This window comes from Strix aluco, chromosome 12 (genome assembly GCF_031877795.1).
Source record: "Strix aluco isolate bStrAlu1 chromosome 12, bStrAlu1.hap1, whole genome shotgun sequence".
In the NCBI taxonomy this organism is placed as follows: domain Eukaryota; kingdom Metazoa; phylum Chordata; class Aves; order Strigiformes; family Strigidae; genus Strix; species Strix aluco.
The window spans coordinates 11,089,073-11,109,967 of record NC_133942.1 but is presented as its reverse complement, the minus strand read 5'-3'; the positions used below and the strand labels follow the sequence as shown (position 1 = coordinate 11,109,967).

Genomic DNA, 20,895 nt, shown 5'->3' with positions numbered 1-20,895 from the left:
AAAGTGCCTGCCCACTGCAGAGCCAGTCTGGAAGGTTATTTCAAGCTGAGCACTTACAGGTGGAATCACCCATGCCTGCCACCTTGGAAAACTTAAGACAGATGCCTGAGACTGCAGCATGAATTATTTATGGTGTGCTATTTTTTGCTGGATTTCAAGCCCATCCCTCTGCAGATATGCCACCTGAAGGAGCGGCGCAGGCTGCACTGCTCTATCGTGCACTCTGTGAGCAGGAGGGGACATGCTGGCTTACTGCTCACGCTCACCTCCGGGTCTGAAAGTATCTCAGCAAACTTCTGGTAAGTGAAAGTCCCCGTCTGCAGGATCAAGTCTCCTTCCTGGTCCGAGCTCTGACCACAGAAGATCACTAGTTTGTGGGCTGACGAATCACACACGAGTGAGCGGACCTGTTACCATGAAACAGAGTGTTGCAGTCAAAAAGTTATCTGTGTTCCTCACCAGCACCCAGAAACACAATCAAACAGACAGATGGTACTTACACATTATTCACAAATAGTCAAAACATAAGTTTTCTACATATAAGAGAGTAGGTCATTGAAGAGGGAAGCCTGACACAGCTCCTTTCACATCATAATTCACACTGAGAAAGTAGGCCAGTGCCAAGAGATGTCTGGCATTACACTGCCATGCAAGAGTTCGGTACGTTTAGAGTCTCATCAAACTAGAATGCTCAAGGTTCAGAAGCCCTCCACCTTATTTGCTAGGAAACTCTACAAGCTCCTGAGAAATCCTTAAAATTAGGCAATTCTAAGGCACTAACTCTTCCAGGAAGCAGCTCATTCCTAAAGGGCTAGTACACAAGAAACCATACACTCTCATGTGTTTCTTTGTCCAGCAGTAGATTTTGCCACAGAATACTGGTTACTGCATGGATCTTGTTGGCAAGACCAGAACACCTTGCAGCAGACTGGAAGCATGTTCCAACTCTCCAGAAGGCACAAAGCATGATGATCATGACCTTCATGTCAAGCAAGGGGAGAAGAGCTGATGTGGAGAAAACCTGCTGGCACCTGGCCCTTACCTCAGACACGATGCTGTCCACATTGGGATTTACCAGGATCACCGTCTCCAGGGTATCACTCCGGTGATGGAGGGTTCGCTGGCCTGGGGAGAGGCAAGGGATTAGACAGGATGAGAGAAGCTGATGAGACAGTATCTGCCTACTGATGTTTTAGCCTCAAAAATTCCACTTCAGCATGGGCTCGATTGTAAGGCTTCAACTTGCATTCTAGATGCAATTAATACCTGGGTCTCATAGAACAAAGCAAACTCTTTTCAGTAACAAAGAAAAAAATCCTAGTTCTGGATCAGCACAATTTGCAACTCAATTCCAACATGTTCCAAAGCCCACAGTGCCAGGCACAGCAAGCTGCCCGCTTGCGCCCGACAGCTGCGCCCCGTAAACATGGCACAGACCAATTATCCTCTCCAGACAGAAGTATCTTGCTTCATCGCGGCTACCATGGAGAGGTATCTGGATGTTGTCCAAGCCTGACTCACCATGGGGCTTTGCAAGCCAGCTGGTGTGTGCCAACTCACCCTTCATTAGAGTGGTGCAGCACTAATAACGAATCTCTCATCGTTCTTAAGTTTCTTCTCTTATGAAGTGTTTTTCTTTAATCCAAACATGCACTCCTAAACTGCTGCTATGGGAACCACCTAGATGGTAAGAATGCTTGTCCTCCTGTCTCCATCCTGTGAGAGTCACAAACAGCACTCTGCTCTCGCTCTCTATTTAGGCAAAAAAGCAAGAGCCAAAGAAGAGAAAGCAAGAGCCTGTTAGTGTAAAAAAGCACTTTGTGTGCTCACCTCGGCATGGGCCTTTCATGGATATTTGGCAAAATATTGATATAAAGCCTGGGCCAGATTAATTTATTAGAAAGAACAGTGGTGAGTGCCTGCCATCCTGAAAGACAGGGCTAGAGCCACTGTTGTGTACCCACGTCAGTTCTGGGAAGCGGCATGATGTACAGCCCCTTCCTGCAGCATCTCCCTTGACACTGCAGGCAGCATGTAATTTCTTGGATTCTGGTCTTTGCAGATACCTACCTCTGGACATTACATCCACTCTGCGAGTCAGGCACTGAGACCTTGACTCTTGGAATGTGTAATTTATAGGGTTTTAATCTTTCATTGGCTTTAAGCCCTCATATAGACTGGAGGGCCATAGAACTTCACCAAAAATGGACATCTATTCCTAATTTTTGTCTTCCAGACAACTGTTGCTCTCTGACAATGCTGTTCTTTCCACCCTCCCTATTGCACAACCTCCCACCAGTTCTCTTACTAGGCAGATCTCAACCCTTCCAAAATAGCTTGATCAAACTGGTATTTCAAAGAAAGACACCAAAAGGACACAAAAAGAAAGAAGTCAGAGAAAAGCCAATACTCAGTATAGCTTTAATCAAGCTCAGTTTACTGGGATGTTTTACTCTGGATGCCAGCAATCAAGTATAAACCAGATAGATATGCCCAGAAGGCAACTTTCAGCCTAAAATGAGAGTGGCTCTAAGCTCTCAACGGAACTATTTATACTCTACATCCCTAGCTGCTTTCTGAATGTGTGTTCTTTCAGTTTGTCTAAAAACAGTCTGTCCAGACTAAAACAAAACCATCGCTGTGCAAAGGAAATGCCTGCACTGAGTTCAGTGGCATTTCTGCCGCTTGATGTGGGATGTTTGGTGTATGGATGGGGGAGGCTGGGAACCAAGAAGGAATGGTACAAGTGAGCTCGTGGGGAGCAGTGTGGGAGGGTGGCCGGTGCTGCAGGTGAGGAGGGCCCAGGAAGGGTTCTGGGACACGCACTGCAGCCCAAAGCAGCAAAGACCCACTCGTCCTTGAGGTAATGGTAATTTTAATGGCACTGCTGATACCTCGGTGTTGCTGAGATCCCAGCAGCAAACACAAGGAGTACCTCGATTCCTCACCCCACACAGGGACCTCCACTCACACGCTGCTCAGAGCATCCACAACAGAAGCGATCTGCTCCCAGTTTTCAACAGTAGCTCTGGGACAAAGCGAAACCCACAGCACTCCCCATGCTTTAGCTTCTGCCACCTTGCTGCCTACATGTCCCAGGCTTTGCTGGCAGTTGACCACGTCACTGGGGAACACACACAGCTGGGCGTACAGAACCACTGCCAGCAGTCTCTGCCTTGTGCCACGCGAAAGGAGGGCACAGTGGGGTCACGGGCGCCCAGCATCCCTCCCAGCACCGGGAGCTAGGCGCCACAGAGGCAACGCCAGCTGGAGGCCGCAGGCTGGGCAGCACTCAGTGGACAATGCCAGCTGCACAGGGAAAGAGGCCTGTCCGCAGGACTAACAGGCGTGAAAACACTGCTGCCCTTTGCCATTTCTGTGGTTCAGGCCCAAGCAGCTGAGCCGTCACTGCTGAGACTGGTAAACAAAGCATGGCTGGTTAGCATTCTGCTCGCGTCCCCTCACCCCTCGAGGGGCTCTCCCTTTCGTACTTGAAAGAAAGAGAAGGGTTCACACTGTGGGGCCCGCAGCTGCTGGCAGATGGGAGGTAGGAATGGTGAAGTACTGAGTCTTGTGAAGGGCTGTGAAGATGATTAAGGGACTGAAGCGTTTTCCTGAGGCGAGGCTGAGCACACTAAGACTGTTTAGGCTGAAAAGAGAGGGCTTGGGGTGGGGGAGGGATCTTATCAATATGTATAAATACCTGACGGGAGGGAATGCAGAGGAGGAAGTCAGATTCTTCTCAGTAGTGCCCAGTGACGGAACAAGAGGCAAGAGGCATAAATTAAGGCACTTGCAATCCCACATGAACACACTTTTTTTTTTTTTTTGCTGTGAGGGTGGTCAAACACTGGAACAGGTTGTACAAAGAGGTTGTGGAGTATCCATCCTCAGATACAGTCAAAACTCAACCGGACACAGCCCTGGGAAACCTGCTCAAGTGAGCAGGTGGGATTGGAGTAGACAATCTCAAGAGGACCCTTCCAACCTACGATTCAGTGATTCTGTGACTCTGTGAAGCAGTGCAGCCTTCCAGAGCTTTGCTCCTGACGCACTGTTGGGCAGATTCCCTTTCTTCAGCTGCAGCAGTTGGTTCTCAGAAGGATGCAGGAGCACAGCCAGACAGGCAGGCCACTTCCAGAAACACTGAATCACCACACACATGGGGCACGCCAAAACCCAGAACTGTTCTTCATTTTAATGCAGAGATAAAGCAGAACAGCACACAAACTCCATGCTGAGCTGCAAACTGCAAGTGAGAGGGCAATGCAGTGGCCTGACCCAGCCTGCAAACTCACCAGGGCGAGTGCCCCGGCCCCTGCTCACAGCTGGCTGCTGGCCGCTGCCCGCTGGCTCAGTCACAGAGCACCCCAGTATGGGACAGAGCAAATGCTGGGCTCTGCCCAGCTGGGGGAACACCCACCATCCCAAAGCCTCTTTGAATCCAAGCGCTCATCTTTCTGAGAAGCCCTTAGCTGGCTGCTCCCTCTATCCAGGCCTGCAGAAGCAGCTGCACAGACAAAGGATTTAAACACACAGACTGGGGCATCCTTCTTACTAACAAAAACTACATGCAACAGAAATGAGTAGCGGTGCAATGGACATCGCAGACACAGTGACTGACAGCACGCTGTTCAGGTCATTGCCAGGTATTTGTCCTTACTAGAGCCCCATCCCAGTGAAACGCATGCCTGGAAATACCCCTGCAAATGGCAAAATCCCTTAATTACATTTACCAGTAGAAGGAATATCTTTCTCAGGCTCCCGAAGACTGCTGTCTTCAACTTGCCCGGAACAAACATCTGCACAGAGCTCTCTGACCACGGATCGGTAGGTGCATTCTGAACACACATCCCTGACCCTGCTCAGCACTCTCGAACTATGCTCACAAACTGCTACATTAAATGAAATCTCCTCTCCCCCAGTAACCGTGGGAGTAAACTTCATTAGCACTGAATTTCTCATTTCATACGAATCTTCACTTTGTGTGTTCAGGCACATTCTGATTACTGTAGTCATCACAAGGCCTGTGTGCTTCCAGAGAATGTTTCTATCTATCATGTCTCCACCCAGGCAGAAAGCCCCAGTCTTTACCATCCGTTCCTTAAGTGGAGAGTTTCTCTTAGTCCCTCATAACCACTGTCACCTATCCCTGACACTCTTCTAGTTCTGCCATGGCCATCAGGATGAGTAAAAGCAGAAGTATACAAGATGAGAAGGAACACAGAAGATTCACATGATAGCATTATTGTACTGTCTGTATTATCACCCATCCTATTTTTTTATGCATCGTAACATAACCTGACACTATCTTCGCACCAAATAAAGATCTTCAGTTAGGGGTACACAGTGACACCCAAATTTCGCCCTGCCACAACACTATTAACTGAGCCCTCATAAGGAGTCTGGAAGGTTTAATTTTTCTAGTGCTTGATTTTGCATTTTTTGACAATGAATTTAATGGAACATCATGATGACTGTTCAATTTAGTTGCAGGAGTTCCTCACAGTTTTTTCTAGATATAAGTAACTGAGTCATCTACAAATTCAGCCACCTCCATGTTCATTCCAACCACTTTCCTCGTCATTACTGTATTGATCAGCTTTATATTTAGTAGGAAACCATGAAGCCCTTGTATTTTGCCTCTGGATGCTGCAGAAACTTGACCATATTATTTGTTTTCTGTCTCTTAGGTAGCTTTTGACTCATGGCACTAGTTGCCTTTTACCCACACAAAGTGCTTGCTGCATAACATATGAAAAGATTTGATACACAAACGCACCTCATTTCTGACCTCACCAAAATTTCAGAGGACAGGGGCATTCTCCTTCTCCACACAGATCACATTAGTTACCGTTGCGTAGAAGTAACACCACCTTCATCCCGAAGGACCACAGAGGGCAGGCGTAACGCTCTCTTTCCTCAGGGCAGCCAGCTCCTGGACGGCAGCAGGCACGGACCAGGGAGGCATTACACAGGAACACCCCAGAGGTGATGAATGACAGCTCCTCCAGGCAATGCCAGAGGAACTCCCAGGGTTAACAGTAGGGGACACTCATGGATCATTAGTGGGGAGGGAGGAAAAGTCTGTGTTTTTTGCTTTTTAAGAGTATGTATAACTTACTAGAAAGGCTGAGGGGGAACCTCAACACAGCCTACAGCTTCCTCAAGGGGGGCAGCGGAGGGGGAGGTGCTCATCTCTGTGACCAGCAACAGGACACAAGGAAATGGGATGAAGCTGCATCAGGGCAAGTTCAGACTGGACATTACGAAAAGGCTCTTCACCGAGAGGGTGGCTGGTCCCTGGAACAGGCTCCCCAGGGACATGGTCACGGCACCAAGCCTGGCAGAGTTCAAGGAGTGTCTGGATGATGCTCGTAGTCATGTGGTTTAGTTTTAGCTAGTCCTGTGAGGAGCAGGGAGTGGGACTCAATGATCCTTATGGGTCCCTTCCAGCTTGAGATATTCTATGATTATGTGGCCCTTTGAGTGTAGAATTGATTTGGTTATGGTGGAGGACAGCAAGTGATGAGCAAAGCCATGTAGATTCTGGAGTTGGTGTGAATTACCCATCTAGGGCTGTCTACGTGCACAAAGAGATAGAGGGTGAGAGAATGAAGGACCAGACACTGTGGTTTTAGTGATCAGCAGTCAAGCAGAGAGGACTATGGGGGGGTCAGTCCAGGCTAAAACAAAGGACAGTGCTCTAGGGTAACTGTGTGACACACAGGATGCCCAAGGAGGAGATGATCCTAGAAGCAGACAGATGGCCATGGAGGCAGAAAAGGAGGTCATGCTGTCAGTACAAATCCTTGTTTGCAGTATGTTTTGCCACTCTAATTGAAAGCACCTAAAAACCCGTGTAGCTGAATAATAAATTCTGGGCTGGTCCAAAGGAATGGCAGAATAGCTGCAAGAGCTGCTGTTGGTCATTTGCTTCAATCTTTCAGCCCATCAAACCTCAGAGGTCTTACTATTCTGTTGATCAGAACCGGAAGAATCATGGTTACAACCCACTGTGCTGAAACCAGAGACCAAGTATCAGGTCAGTGGGACCCAGGTTCTCCTCTCTGTGAAATATGGTCACCTAGGCCAGAGCCCTGAAGAGTCATCTGTCAAGGGAGACACTGTGCTGAAGCCAGTCATGATGCTCTGACTGGTACACCAAATTGTAATGAACATAACAGCCACAAAAGTGATCAAAGGACCGGCACATCTGATGAAAGGAAGGCTGAGAGGTGGGACTGTTTAGCCCAGAAAAGCAAGCTCGGGAGAGGGATCTTACCAATGTTTGTACACACCTGAGGGCAGGGTGTAAAGTCTGGGCTGCCGAGCTCTCAGGACCTTGCCATAGAGAGGATGCAGACTGTTTATCTGACCAATCCTCTCCCCACCCAGGTAGCATTCTTTATTCCTCATTACCTCCCCTGTCCTTTGCACACCCTTCATCTCCTTTGTCCCTAAGATTATTTGGGCTTACCAGGCCAAGTTCTACCTGTAAAGTGAACACCAATAGTACGCTGATAAAAAATACCAAAGTTTCACAGTCTGGACATGTTACCAATGCACACAAGCCACAGTGATTAAAAACCAATTCTTCCTAACTTTCCGATCTCTCATCTGATGTTATGAACATACCTCTTCAGGGTGGCACTTCTGATAAGCCTCTTCTTACAAAAAGATCCTAGATATCGCTATGGTTCAGCACCTTTTGCTACATCCTAGCAGAGTTGAGCCTTACACCACACGAGCTTCCTGATGCTCTATTGAAAAAAGCCCACCTCTGAACACAGTCAAACCATGCAGGAGGGTTCTCAGAGTGCATGTATTTGCATAATTAACATGAGGGTTCTCAGAGTGCATGTATTTGCATAATTAACATGAGCTAGTGCAAGCTGAAAGACTGCCATTTCCTTCATTCTGAAATGACATCATAACACTGAGATAGTAACTGACTCTTTCATTCTAAGGCCGTGAAGTCTCCAACTGCAGCTTCTTCAGTGCCAATGGGAGAAAAAGGATCCAGCCCCAAATGGTGTCCATTCAGAGAAAATGAAACAACGCATTCATTCACAAACACTTGAGGACTGTACTGAGTACAGCAAGCTGCAGCTCCCTGGGAGAGAGATTAGGAAGACTACAGGAAAGGGAGGAAAGGTCCTGCCTCTTACCATGTCTGTGCAAATACACCCTCCTATCTCCTACCACAATATAGACCCACCTCTCCCCAGGACCAAGGCAGCCCTGTGCTGTTCAGCAGTGAGGGAGAGGCGTGGACATACCCTCGCTGGAAGCAGCGTCCTACTCCCAGCACCCGAAGGGCACACAGCTGCTGAAGCTCCTTCCTCAGCGCGCAAACTGAACAGCGTACAGCTGGTGGGACCAGCTCTGGCCGGTGGACATTTGGAAGCTCTGCTAGTCAGACAGGCTCGGGAATTAAAAAATAAACACAAAGGTTGCTTTGGCAGCCAGTACACAAGCCAGCAATTGCGAATTCACCATTCAGCAGCTCCTTACCTACAGCCCTGTGCATCTCCGAAACATCTCCTAGCTCCTCTGTACCTGGGCACCCTTGCTGTACTGCGGGAGTAACAGCCCTGACCTGTCACAACGGGTCAGAGGGATGTACCAATCCCCGAGACATGCTTAGGTGATTGCACAGCTGTGGGCAGAAGTGTGGGCAATCTGTGGGCGACCACAGCACCACCAGTTCATACTGGAACGTGCTACAGAGCCGCATGAGGAAAGCTGACACACAGCCTTCCTGCTGTCCATGCACTCAAACTGTTCAAGAGGAGAGTCCTCAATAAATTTAAGAAGAAACCCCTCCATAGAGGGTTGGGCTGAAGAGATTGTGAACAGTGTGTGGGTTCTAGAAAGGAAAGATTCTGGGCAAATTCAATTTTAAAGAAAACTGTAATCTCCTCTTGGCAGAGGCAGAGCACCTGTACAGGGCCTGGCCCTGCACAAGCAGCAGCAGCTGCCACAGCCACAAACACAGCTTGGAAAGTGGAGGGCCGTGTCTCACTCGGGCTTGACCTTTAGAGGATAAACAGGGTCCAGAACATGTCGGCATCTGCCTCTGCCCTGGCCTAGGGAAGCGGGCTGTCTCCACTTCTGGGAGCTTCACAACGTAGCAGCTGGCCACCATCACGTTCCAAGTTACAGCCCACTGCCAAATGAGATCGCCCCAACACCAGGAGAGCCGCTGGGCCAGCTCCTCAGACTCCAGAGAGAGGATGACCCACAGTCTCCACTAGTTTCCACAGGCTGTAAATTAGATTCCAAAGCTGATGTAGTGCTTATGTTGGCTGCAACAGTAAATTGTTTTACTAACAAATTGTCCCTGAAAAACATTTATTTTTGTTTCAAAGCAAAAAATCAAGGTTTTTAGATTACAACATAACACCTTTGTCAGAGAGAAGTAACAGCTAAAATTATTGCTAAAGGCAATTAAAGATTTTTTCTTAAACTTGCAGTGATCCATTGATTATTTTTACTTCTTTTTCTTTTCCCTAAAAACTTTGAGAAAGTTATTTTCAAGATACTCTATGTATTTACATACACAGAATCCCAGGCTCCCAGTTCTTTTTTTTTTCCAGACAACAATGGCTGTATTGGGTTCAGCATATCTTTTGATTGAGAAGATATGATAAGGTCATTGCACTTCCTCAGTTTAAATCTTTGTTCTTTCTTGCCAAGACCACTTTGCTCTCTGGGCTCTCGGGTTTATTTTTTCATTCACCTTAACGGTTTGAAACACCTTCCAATTTGTTATTGTCCATGCCTGTGATCAACATGCTGTTTACACGGCAACTCTGGTGTGCCTTAAAGGAGTATTACGAAAACTGGAAGAGCGTTGCTCAGAGCAGCTCCCGGCCGTGGCTGCTGCTGCCCTCCGGCCTGGGGACGAGGCCCTGCAGGGCGACCAGCCCCAGGGGACTCCACGGGCTCCAACGGCCAGAGCAGCTGCAGAGGCAACCACCGAGAATCAAAAACCGGGCCCAGCACTACACCGCCACTCCTGCTCTCCGAAGACAAGAGATTCTCACCTGCAGCTGCAGGCCTATACCCAGTGGAGGACAGAGCCCCAAAGGCGCGGTGCAGCAGCAGGAGAAGGGTGGGCTGTGGCTCCCGCCCTGCCAGGAACAGAGTGGGATTGCTCTCCACCCCGCCGCCCGAGCTCGTCTCTTTTGTGCACAGTCGAAACACCCGCTAGCACGGAGACGTGAACGGGACCTTCACACATCTGCGTCCCAAACACCAGGCTGTATAGTGACTGTCTTTGCTCCCTCCCCCAACAACTCTAAAGAATAATTAGTTAATTATGCAAGTCACAGCTATCTCAACAGGGGACACAAAGAACCTTGGGCTGGCAGTGCCCTGTGGTTAGGGAGACATCTTTGCTTTGGTGCAGCCCTAAATCTGTGTGTTCATTCCAGCTCAGGAATTCAAACCCAACCTCTAACAGGCCGGTGGACACCCTTGGATGTGTTTGCCAGAATGACACAACATTTTCCACTCTGTTGCTCCTTGCTTTTTAATGGTAGTGTTGCGTCAGATGAGACGAGACTTTCAGGCAAGATAATGGAGAAACACCAGGTGAGGACTACAGCTGGAGCTTGGCGTAAACTGCCCAGAAAAGACTAAGAGATATTTTGAGTGCTAGGTGGGTGACTGCAGTGCAAACTGGTGCCTAACTGTTGGATTCAAGTTCTGCAGGGCCGGGGCAATCCCAGCAGTTCTGGGCACAGCCAGCTCTTTGTTTCTTTTCCAGAGATGAGCAGAGCACCACTCTGGGTGAGTGCAGCAGAAAAGGCTGTCCCACAGCCTCCTCCCCCAACTTGTATTCACAACACGTGACAGCTGCAGTAACTACTTATTATAATAAAGACATTATTAGGGAAGTGCTACAGTTTTAGCTTTCTAGTGTGATTCAACAGCTGAGAACGATGAGGAATTGGCTTCAGGCAGCACTCTGTGGTCCACCAGCAAGTGTTCTGCCTCTCACGGTCTGAAAAAGTCTACAGTAAAGATTTATTTCATATACTTGCTATTTTTAGGTCTTCAAACACTCTGCAAAAATAGATAAGTATCTATTTATTTATCAGTGGCTAAATCTTCTATCTCCTTAGAGATTTTCTTTAGTGATTTTCTCTTAACTAAAGAAAATCACTGTGTAGTAGCAAAGGGAAAATATATTTTTAGAGGGAATACGAAAAACAGCTGAAAATTGAGAGGCCAGAAGCTGTAGTAAAGTGCTGAGTCCCTGTAAGGGAAGACTAGGGCAAAGATAGGTGCTGTCCTGTGGAGCAATGGAAAGGAGTCTGCAAGCAATCACCAAATGGGTCACAGACGAAACCACAGGACATAAAATGAGGGATTGTAAACTGTGAGGTTGTAGGCACTTGCCACATCCCGGGAGATACTCCTCCTAACCATTTGCCTGTGTCTTCCTATCTCCCCTCCTCCCTGTGATATTTTCATGTCATCTACAGCTCCTCTCCCAGGCAACTTCTATTTCTATACTGTGCCAACCATAGCAACCATCTCATTGCTTCCTAATTGCACATACTGTCTCACTTTTATGCTAAAGAGCAATTTGATAGCTCAGCCATTTTAGAACCACTAATTGAAGACACAGATGTTCACTTTGGAAACAGCTGTATCTATTTCCAGAAGTTACTGCTCCTGTCTGTTCATTAAGTGCCCCTCAACTGGGAGTTACACCACCACTGAGCTACACTAACAGGTAAGATGAGCACTTCTACCCTTTGCCAGGTGCAGAACTGGTCACAGGAGATTCTGTTCCCTTCAGCAGCTTTGCTGACTCAAGCTAGCCTTGCACCCTTTTGCTGTGAAACACTGCATGGCATCCATGTGAATCAAGAACACAGCTCTTACACGGGGTCATTATCTCCAGCTGTGAGGAGCTGGAGCTGTAACTTCTTAAAGGTCTCCAGCTAAACCCACAAAAGGAAACCTAAACACACCTTAAGATACCCTCTTACCTGCTGCCCTCACTCCACCAACCCCTGGCAGACTTACAGACGGCCCCTTTGGAAACCAAATTAATGTTTCATGTTCTCCTCATCAGTGGGACTTCAGCTGTGATTTGCTGCCAGCCCCTGAACAGAGGCTCCCACAAAACTGTTCCTGGTGGCACTGAGGCGGACGCCCTCCTCCCAGATTCCAGGGCTGAAGACTCCTGTAAGCTGCAGAGCTGGACAGCTTCTGATTTCTTAATTTTAATAAGAATATGCATCACAGGATACATGTTCTTACAACCAGAACATAGCACAGACTCAAAAAACCTGCATGTTTCTCCTAGTTTTGAAGTATCTGGGTAATGCTGATTCTGACTGACTTGGAGGTACAGCTCATGATCTGTCCTATTTCTCTCTTTGATTTTTTTTTTTTTTTTTGGACAACTGATCAATATGAAATGTGAAGCAAACTGCCTGAGGCAGAGAGAGCTTAGTCGTATCAAGGAGGGGGTGGCTGTCACAAATAAGGAAATAATTCTGAGATTTCCTCCTGTTTGCCTATTAAGATGCCAAATTTCTGGCAAGAGGCTCCTGACTCTGATTTCTAGCATCTGTTTAGACTCCTCAAACCTCCTTCCTATTCCATACTGTTAACAGTCTCATTCTAAGTAGCTTTTTTTCCCTCTCACCTGCTTGTTTTGAAGATGACCTGCTGAATGTCATCTCTGTTTAAGATACAGACATTAAACCAGGTGTGGACTCTGTGTGGCTGGGGTGATAAAGCAGAGAAGGACTGAGCCCTTGAGAAAAAGCAGCTGTCCTCTGCCAACATCGCTCTTTGCTGCGTTATGACTTTGCACTCTTGGATCTAGTTGCCACGGGACAGATTCTCTGCATGGTCTGGATTCCTGGGATTTGATTTACAGCATGGAGTACAGTGACAATAATGGGATACAGAAAGCTATTTCAAAGTGCAGAGATTCAAGACCTTCTGTTCCTTCTGCTAGCAAATGCAGGCCTTGCCTGTTCAGCATTGAAAAAAAGAGACATTTGGGAGAAGCTAAGGAGGTTTCTAGCAGAGTAGGGACACCTTCTCTCGATACTAGTGAAAAGTCAACTTGGCCACTGCCTCTCACAGTCTGCCTCGTGCTGAGCTCACTGAAGTCTCACTTTGTAGCAGGAGCCCCTACTTCTTAATGCCATCCAGTCTAGCCAGGCCTTTCAGCCTGCAGATTACACAGTGGAACGAGGGACTTGAGTTGGGAGAATGAAAAGGAATAGAAGAGGCCTCCACCACTACGAGCACTTTTGTCTCAGGGCCTCTCACTTGTTCAGTTCCCTCAGAGCCATGCAGGCACAGAACCCTTCCGAGCTCCCATGTCTCCCTCTTCCTTGACCATGGTCTTTGCCTTTGAATACAGACCAACAGCAAGAAAGAAACTCCATAACAATTAGAACTCCCATGCAAATCTAACAACCAGGAACTGGGCTAAAACACATATTGAGCTCATACCTACCAGCCTGCAAGCTGGTTCTTCAAAAAGGTGCCAGACAGATCAAAGCCACAGAGGACCACCCTATCCAAGGTTTTCCTACTGGGGGAAGGAGTCATATTTGTTTGAAGTCAATTACTTCTTATATGGCCTGGGCAGTGTTCGCATTTCTGTCCAAGTACTGCAACTTACCCCTCTTAAACTATTCTAGGGAGCTTTTCAGAACATAAATCTAGTCAACCAGAAGGTAATCACTGGCTTCTTGCCCGCTTCTCCTCTAAGATAGCTATTAGCACCTTGAGTGCCTGTTGACAGATTGACATTCCTCAGGCAACATTCAAAAGAGAGATACCAATGGCCTTCTCCATCCAGTTTTCTTCTGAATTAAGAATTTGGCACTGGAGCTGAACAGCGAGTGTCACAGGCGAGATGGTTGGATCCCAGTGAAATAAAGGCTAGCTACAGCAAGTGCAAAAACAATTAACTTAATCTCCTAACTTGAAAGTCAATAGAAGAAACAAACGATCCAGACTTGCCTGTTATGTTGCTATGATTTTTTAGCACAATCTATTTGTAGCTATAGCATGTTGTAAAAAACAGCACTAAGCTTTTACAGCCTTCATCTTTTCACTAGAAACAACCAAAAGGACTTTCCTCAAGACTACCAAAACACATGAAAAGCAAATGCCAGCATAAGACCTAGCAAATGCCAGTCCACCCCTGCAGTGGTGCCGTGCAGCTGCTGGCCAAGTCTCCAGGTAGGAGCTAAGGCTACAGCTTGCGCTGCTCGTGTCCTGCCAGCTGGTATTTCTATTTTCTTACCATGGCCAGTATCCCAGAGGCAGGAATGGCCTCTCCTGTCCAACCTTAAAACAGCTACAAGAGTTTCAGGTCAGGTATTCTATGCACATATTCAGTAACAACCGTTCCTTAAGCCTCTGCTGTCTGAGGCATTTAGCTGACTCCCAGGGAGTCAGAGGAGACTCAGCCTTTCACACAGGAGGGGTCTGAAACTGTCTTGCTGTGCCTAAGCTCTGTGATTTGCTTTCACCTTTGCTTCACACTAAAGACAAGGAGACAGATTTCCTGTCTGGTGCCTGACTGGTGACTAGATGACTTTGCCTCCTATTGCACCTTCCTCTCCAGGATCTCAAAAATCAGTACAAATTTACAAAAGATTTTCTTGTTTTGCAGAATGTCAGTAACACAAAGAACCTTAAATACCTGGTCAAACTGTGAACCCAGGGCCCTGAGATGGGTTCGAGTAAATTGCCAGACTTTGGTGCTTCACAAGAAGGCTCATGAAAGACAATAATATGTGCCAACAGACACACAGGTTGTTCAGTAGGACATACTGATAACCGACATGCTTAATAAATCCTAGCCCCTCTGTGACTTACACGCCTCTTTCCATTTGAGATTCTCAACCTTCGTTCTCTTCAAGGAAATATCCAAGCCTTTACTTTCAAAAGCAAAGGAAGGGCTCACTCATTTCATTCAAAACACAGAAACTGGGATGATGATGCTTTTCAGGAAGGTGGAAGTGAATCAAAATTGCATTCCCCATTAAAAAAAATCTGACTCAGTATTATTCTACACGTTTGAGAGATCAGTCCAGCAAGACTTAAAAGCCTGTCTCAGGAGAACCAAAAACCTGCTGGCCAAGGACACCAATGCTCAAGTTCATCTGTGAATAAAGCCTTGGAAGGACAGAGATTTTCTGACAGCTCCACACACAACTAATTGTTCCATTAGTACTAACTTTTGAGATCCTGGAGAGAAAGGCTTGACAGGAGAAGAACTGATCTACAGTCACTAGTCAGCACATACATAAATTTATTTCCATTTCTTTAGTGTGAAGGAAAGGTAAGAACAAGCCACAGAGCTTAGGCACAGCAAGGCACAGAAATAACAAAGACTGCTTTTTATGTGTCCACCCTGCACTGTCCCACTGTGATAATCCTGGCTCCCTCCACATTCCCTGCGGTGCACTGCAATACCCCCAGTACCTCTCATGACTCACAACTACCAACTGGTCAAGTGGCAGTGAGCTTGGAGACAGACGTGCACCGCCTGAGGGCTGGGGGTAGGTAAGCGGTGGCTGCCCAGGCAGCAGGAGAATGCGTACTGTCCCAGGGAAGGCACCGATTTGGATCACCCTCCTCTACTGCCCCACCAATTTTCACAAAACTGGTAGAAACTTGTTACTTTTAATACTTTAGCAGAAGGGAAAGTGTTTACTTCAGACTAACACAAAGTACGTATGTTTGTAAGAGGAACTCACACTACTCAACCAAGCACCTCTAGGGATGGAGAAAAAGCTATTACAAACTGAGAAGTTAAAACCAAAGTAGCTCAATACTTTCTCTAGTTTTTCCTGTCAACAGCTTCAAGGCTTGTGCTGGAGTCCAGAAAGACATGGTCCTGTAGCTAATTCAGGATTTTTGAGGGGAAAAAAAAATTAATCCTCTTTTTCCATCTCAGTAAATTATCTCCAGAATAATTTCTAAGCATTCGTTTACACAAAACTTACTCTCTTTCCTCCCCTTGCACAGTTACAGGGCTGATGGATAGTCTCTATCACCTCCCTCTCTTCCCCAGGTACTTTTCCTCAGTGAACACACAGGCGAGCAGATGCACCCTTCACCTGGAGGTAGCTACTGCCAGGTGCCTGTGTGCTCACCAGACAATCTCATCTTCTGTGGCCGCCTCTCGCACCTCCCTTCAAGGGCCTGGAGGTCTCTCTCTGCTGCCCATCAGTTCATAGTGGAAAGCCTGTGACAAGGCACAGAGCACACTTGGCTGTGCTAGCCACGTGGCCACAAGCTGCACCTGCTCAGATCTCTGTGCTCTGACACCCCTCACAAAGATACACTGCTGAACCCTTATTTGGCTCTCGGCTGCTTCTGCTTTTGTGAGATGCAGCCACCCCAGGAGCTACCCGGGATGGTCTGTGGAGGAACACGTATGAGGAGCACAAGACCACGTCCCATAGAAGCTCGTGCTGAGGAACCCCTCTTCCAGCCCGACTCTGGCATCTAGCTGCACTCCTTTGACACCCTGCACCCCTTGTTCACAGCTTCCCTGCTTTCACCAGAGGGCCTGTGCTAGCTACTGCTCACTATGCTCCTGTACCCAAGCCCACCACCCATTTACTACCGTATCTGCTGAGGGGATGACTCGGGTATGCCAACAACAGAGACACGAGGAAGCGAGGCAAGAAGACATGACAGCACATGGATTGTTTTGTCAGGAAAGAAACTGCTGCAAAGCTACACATCTCTCTGTCTACAGAATGTGAGCAGGGCAGAGGACTTGACAGCCTGGCCTTGTCAGATTGCAGGAAAGGAAAGAAGGGGAGGGAGAAAAAGGTTCCTGGCCTGTACACGATAGCTACTTGCTGGAGAAAGCCTAAGGACAGACGTGCAGTCTGGACGCAGCCAACCAGCACGGAGCCATCAAGCAGACAGGGAGGGTACTGACCTTGTACAGCCAAAGGCCCCCTCCCCATCAGAAGAAAGAGGAATCCCTGCCATGCTGGAACGGTGCCCAGCCTGCAGGGCTGCTCACAGTGGAACCAGAGCTACTTGGAATAGAAACAGCCTCGTCTCTGAGATCAGAGAGTTTAAACCGGAGCTTGTTTTTTCTGCAGTCATAAGCCAGCAGGCACCAGCTGCAGAATTTGCCGCAGTGTGTGTGTGCGCGTGTGTTCCTGCGTGTGCGAGTGTGCAGCAGCCACGCTCCTCCCCTCCCAGCTCACTGTCTGATAAATGTGTACAACTCCCTCCTTTTTCCACTCCCTACATCACCGACAGTCCCACTCTGATCACTCTCAGCCCCCTCTCTTCTTTCTCTATTATGAAAGCTTTTGTTGGCATCACTACTGACTTCTTTTCATTGCTCCCTTCCTGGTCAATGAGGTTTTGCCTCTCCTCCTCCCTCTCACCCAAAACAGCAGCATCTGACAGATATTCCTGGTCATGTACCCCAGTCTGTGCAACGTGCCAAACCCTGCTCCAGCTCCTCCAGCTCTGGATCCAGGAGATAAAAGGCCCTATTCTGAAACACTTCAACACATTTTAGCATTAGTGTACAGATGATTTAACACTTCTAAGATGTCTGCTGGTGGCAACACTAAAGGATGCCAAAGATACCCTATGAAAATAGATCCCCACTTGTCTGTGGGCTGCAAAGGTGTCAGCGCCACACGGTTCCACTGGTGATGCAGGAGAGCTGATCATAAAGGGGGAAGATGGCCCCTTGTACCTCTGTGCTACATGGGAAACGCAGCAGGGTAAGGGATGACAAAGGACCACTGCTAGGAAAAAGAAAGCACTTTGCTGTTCTCGTTTCTAAAGGACAAAATCCCTCCCTGGAGCCTACTAGGATGAAAACCAGCTCCAAGCCTAGCCACATCTCCTCTCCTCTGCTGCCCTAGAAAGGCTGCATCACTCACATGTTACAAGAACCTTCCCTTTTTCCTCCCCCACTAACTGGGCACATTTGGATGCTTTTTGGCTTCCTGTAGTGGAAGAATGTAGTGTTGAGCAGCTCGAAGCCAGACTTCAGCTACTTCAAGACTACTCATGTGTGGGTGTGCAGCACCAGAGGAAAGAGAAATTGCAAAAGGGGCCCTGTATCTCTCTTCCATCTAATCAGCAGCATGACAGGCCACCTTAACAGCCCTCCCCCCTCCTGACTGGCATTAGTGGGAGCTGAACAGTGATACAGGCATTAATACTGGCTTTGGCCAAGCCCTGCCCAAAGGGAGCATCTGTGAGATGCCTTATGCCACCTCCGCCCTTCTCCCGTGGCACACCATTTTCAGGGCTAAACCATAACGCTGCAGGGCTCCTGAAGTCCCTGACGGGCAGAATGTCTTCTCCAGATTCTTCTCCAGATCCATCTTCATACATCCTTCCGTGTCTGAGCCACTACACTAGCGCAGTGAACAGCTGAGCAGCTCGGGAATTCCGCCGCTGTTCCTACACTCGGGACACGAGCAGCTGAGAAGGGGCGAGGTCCTCAGATCAAGAAAAGCCAAGCTCCGTCCGCAGCCACCTCTCCCTCCTGTCACTGGTCCTCTCCCCTCGCCCCCGCCCCGCTCCCACAGGATCCAGTTCCCGGGAAAGAAACGCGCACCCGCTGCAGCCCGCTCCGCAAAGATTTCCTCAGGGCCCCCCTGCAAGGGCAGCGCCGACCCAGCAACCGCCCCCGAGACAGGCGGAGAGGGCCTGGGCTGGGCTTGCCCGGTACCGGGATTTACAGCCGCGGCCGCCCGGCCTTCCTGGGGGCAACCGACGGCACCGGCACCAGGACCCGGCCGGTACCGGCCGCCCGTCCTGCGCCCACCCCCCGCGGCACCGGGGCCGCTCGCTCCCCGCCCGCTCCCGCCGCGCACGTACCATCGTCCTGTCCGGGGCGGGCGGCCCGTGGAGCGCCGGCCGGCACCGGGAGCACCGGGAGCCCCGAGCGCCGCGGATGCAGCGGCGCAGCCCGGGCTGCGGCTGCGGAGTCACGGCAGGGGGGGAGGAGCCGCCCCCGGCCCCCCCAGCGCGCAGGCCCGGCTTAACCCGCTCCGCGCCGCAGGCTCCGTCCGCGGCCCGGCCCCCGCCCCGAGCGGCGGGACTGCGGGACCGGCTGCCGCCCACTCGGGAACGGGCTCCCGCAGACGCGGGGCCGCCGCGGCGATCGGAACATCCTCCCGCGCCCGCCAGCCAGGCTGCTCCTCACCCGTCCACCTGCGGGGGGCTTCGGTTGAGGTGACTCTCAGACCGGAGCCTCGGGGCTGGCTGCAAGGCGGGGCAGGTCCTGCGGGTAAAGCCAAGCCCCGGGGAGAGCAGGCACGGGGCCCGCAGCCCGGCGGGGGCCTGGGGCCGGGCCCACGTCCCCCGTGTCTGTGTCGGGGGTCAGCTCGGATCCCCCCGACAGGCAACAGAACCCGAGCGAGCGAGGCAGGAGCAGCGGCAGCCAGACCCCCGGGGACCCTTCTCCAGCACTGTCTCCAGACAAAGGTTTAAATCATTTTCTAAGAACCTTGCAACTCATTTCACAACCAGTGTCAGTGTCCGGCTCAAGTGACCCCCATAGCACTCGATAGAGAAGCTGCCGTGCTCCTGCTCTGTTGGGCTGAGGCCTCAGCCCAACGTTGAATACACAGATACCCCCTGGCTGCCAACAGTGACATTTTTTCACAGCAAGCACTGAAACCACTGCCGGGGCCCTGCTTGTCTTACACAAGATCCCGGCTTACTTTTAGATTCCAGAACTAACTGTGAAAGGTGGAGATGTCCTGCCTGCCCGACAGCAAGTCTCCCTCTCGGTGATCTTCCAAGGGCTGTCAGAGACAACGCAATGCCCAGGAATAAAAAGATGACAGGATTTTGATTAGTTTAAAAAAAAATTAGAACCTTCTCTTCTGTAGCTTTCAGATGAGGCCAATCAGTGGCAAATTCTGTGAACATCAGGAAAAATACATGCAGTGGAATCAAACATCAGATTTCTGTATGTTTCAAACAGGTAACACCACAGCCTCATCTTAACACCCTATTTAAAAGGACCAAAGGTTAAAAAATTCTCAGGTGACTAACTATTGAAAAACATAGTTCCATGCTATGGGAGCTGCTGAACCGCTCCATTACATCTGTCACATCCCAGTCCTCTGCTCGACAGGCCCAACACGGGCAGTCACACCAGCGACTCGATGATGCCTGTTAGTCTAGAGCGGTGCTGGGAACCACTCCCCTGGGCTGGAGCCGCCATGGGGAGCAGGGGAGAGAACAGAGCCTTCTGGATTCTGCTTTCACCTCCAACACAAAACTCTCTGCAGGGCGCAGTTCTGCAGAACCACACCCAACCACTCACTTGACAGTCAAATCAGACAACTAGCAGGTGGTAAGGGACACCGATCTCTTCCAGGCACCAGAATCATCAGCACAGCATCACCTCCCCGCCACAGGAATACAGCAGCAACTGCCAGGAAGCGATCAAGCACTTCTTTTTAATAGATGCTTTTGGATTGTTAAATCCTGGGACAAAGCGTGGGAATGTTCTCGGAAAGGTCTGCAGCAAGGCATGCTGGCCTTCCAGTGACCCCGAGGGGCAGCCGGTTCTGGTCACCAGTACAAACACACACAGGTAACAGTCAGCACTTGCCAGTCCGATTCTCAGCGGGGATACTTAAAAGGGTTTAATCTTTGGAAAGAAAATGAGGGTTCAGTCTGAAGCCAGCTTTTTAGGATGAAAAAGCCTGGTTCCTTTCTGAAAAGGAGTACACATTCCTGCTGTCTTGTTTGAAAGAGCAGAGAGCCAATATTAACTGAGTAAGACTGACCCTTTTTCTGTTTTGGTGGAAAATGAAGTTTTTCTTTGAAATGTGTACTACATAATACGGAATGAGAATCTATGGGTTTACA

General features: G+C 49.1%; 1 protein-coding gene across 2 annotated transcripts in view; it reads right to left on the bottom strand.

The window, feature by feature from the left end:
- The window catches only part of MAP1A (microtubule associated protein 1A), a 65,305-nt gene that overhangs the window by 16,154 nt on the left and 28,256 nt on the right, over positions 1-20,895 (bottom strand). Inside the window, exons 1-3 of one of the 2 annotated variants that reach the window (XM_074837717.1) lie at positions 18,886-18,994; positions 1,043-1,125; positions 267-407 (exon numbers count right to left, since the gene is read on the bottom strand). Coding sequence is in view for 1 of the 2 variants with exons in the window: in XM_074837716.1 (XP_074693817.1) it covers positions 267-407; positions 1,043-1,125 (224 nt within the window). In the remaining variant the exon portion in view is untranslated. Of the gene's footprint in view, positions 1-266; positions 408-1,042; positions 1,126-18,885; positions 18,995-20,895 lie in introns of those variants that run through there. The other variant, XM_074837716.1, reaches the window with a different exon arrangement.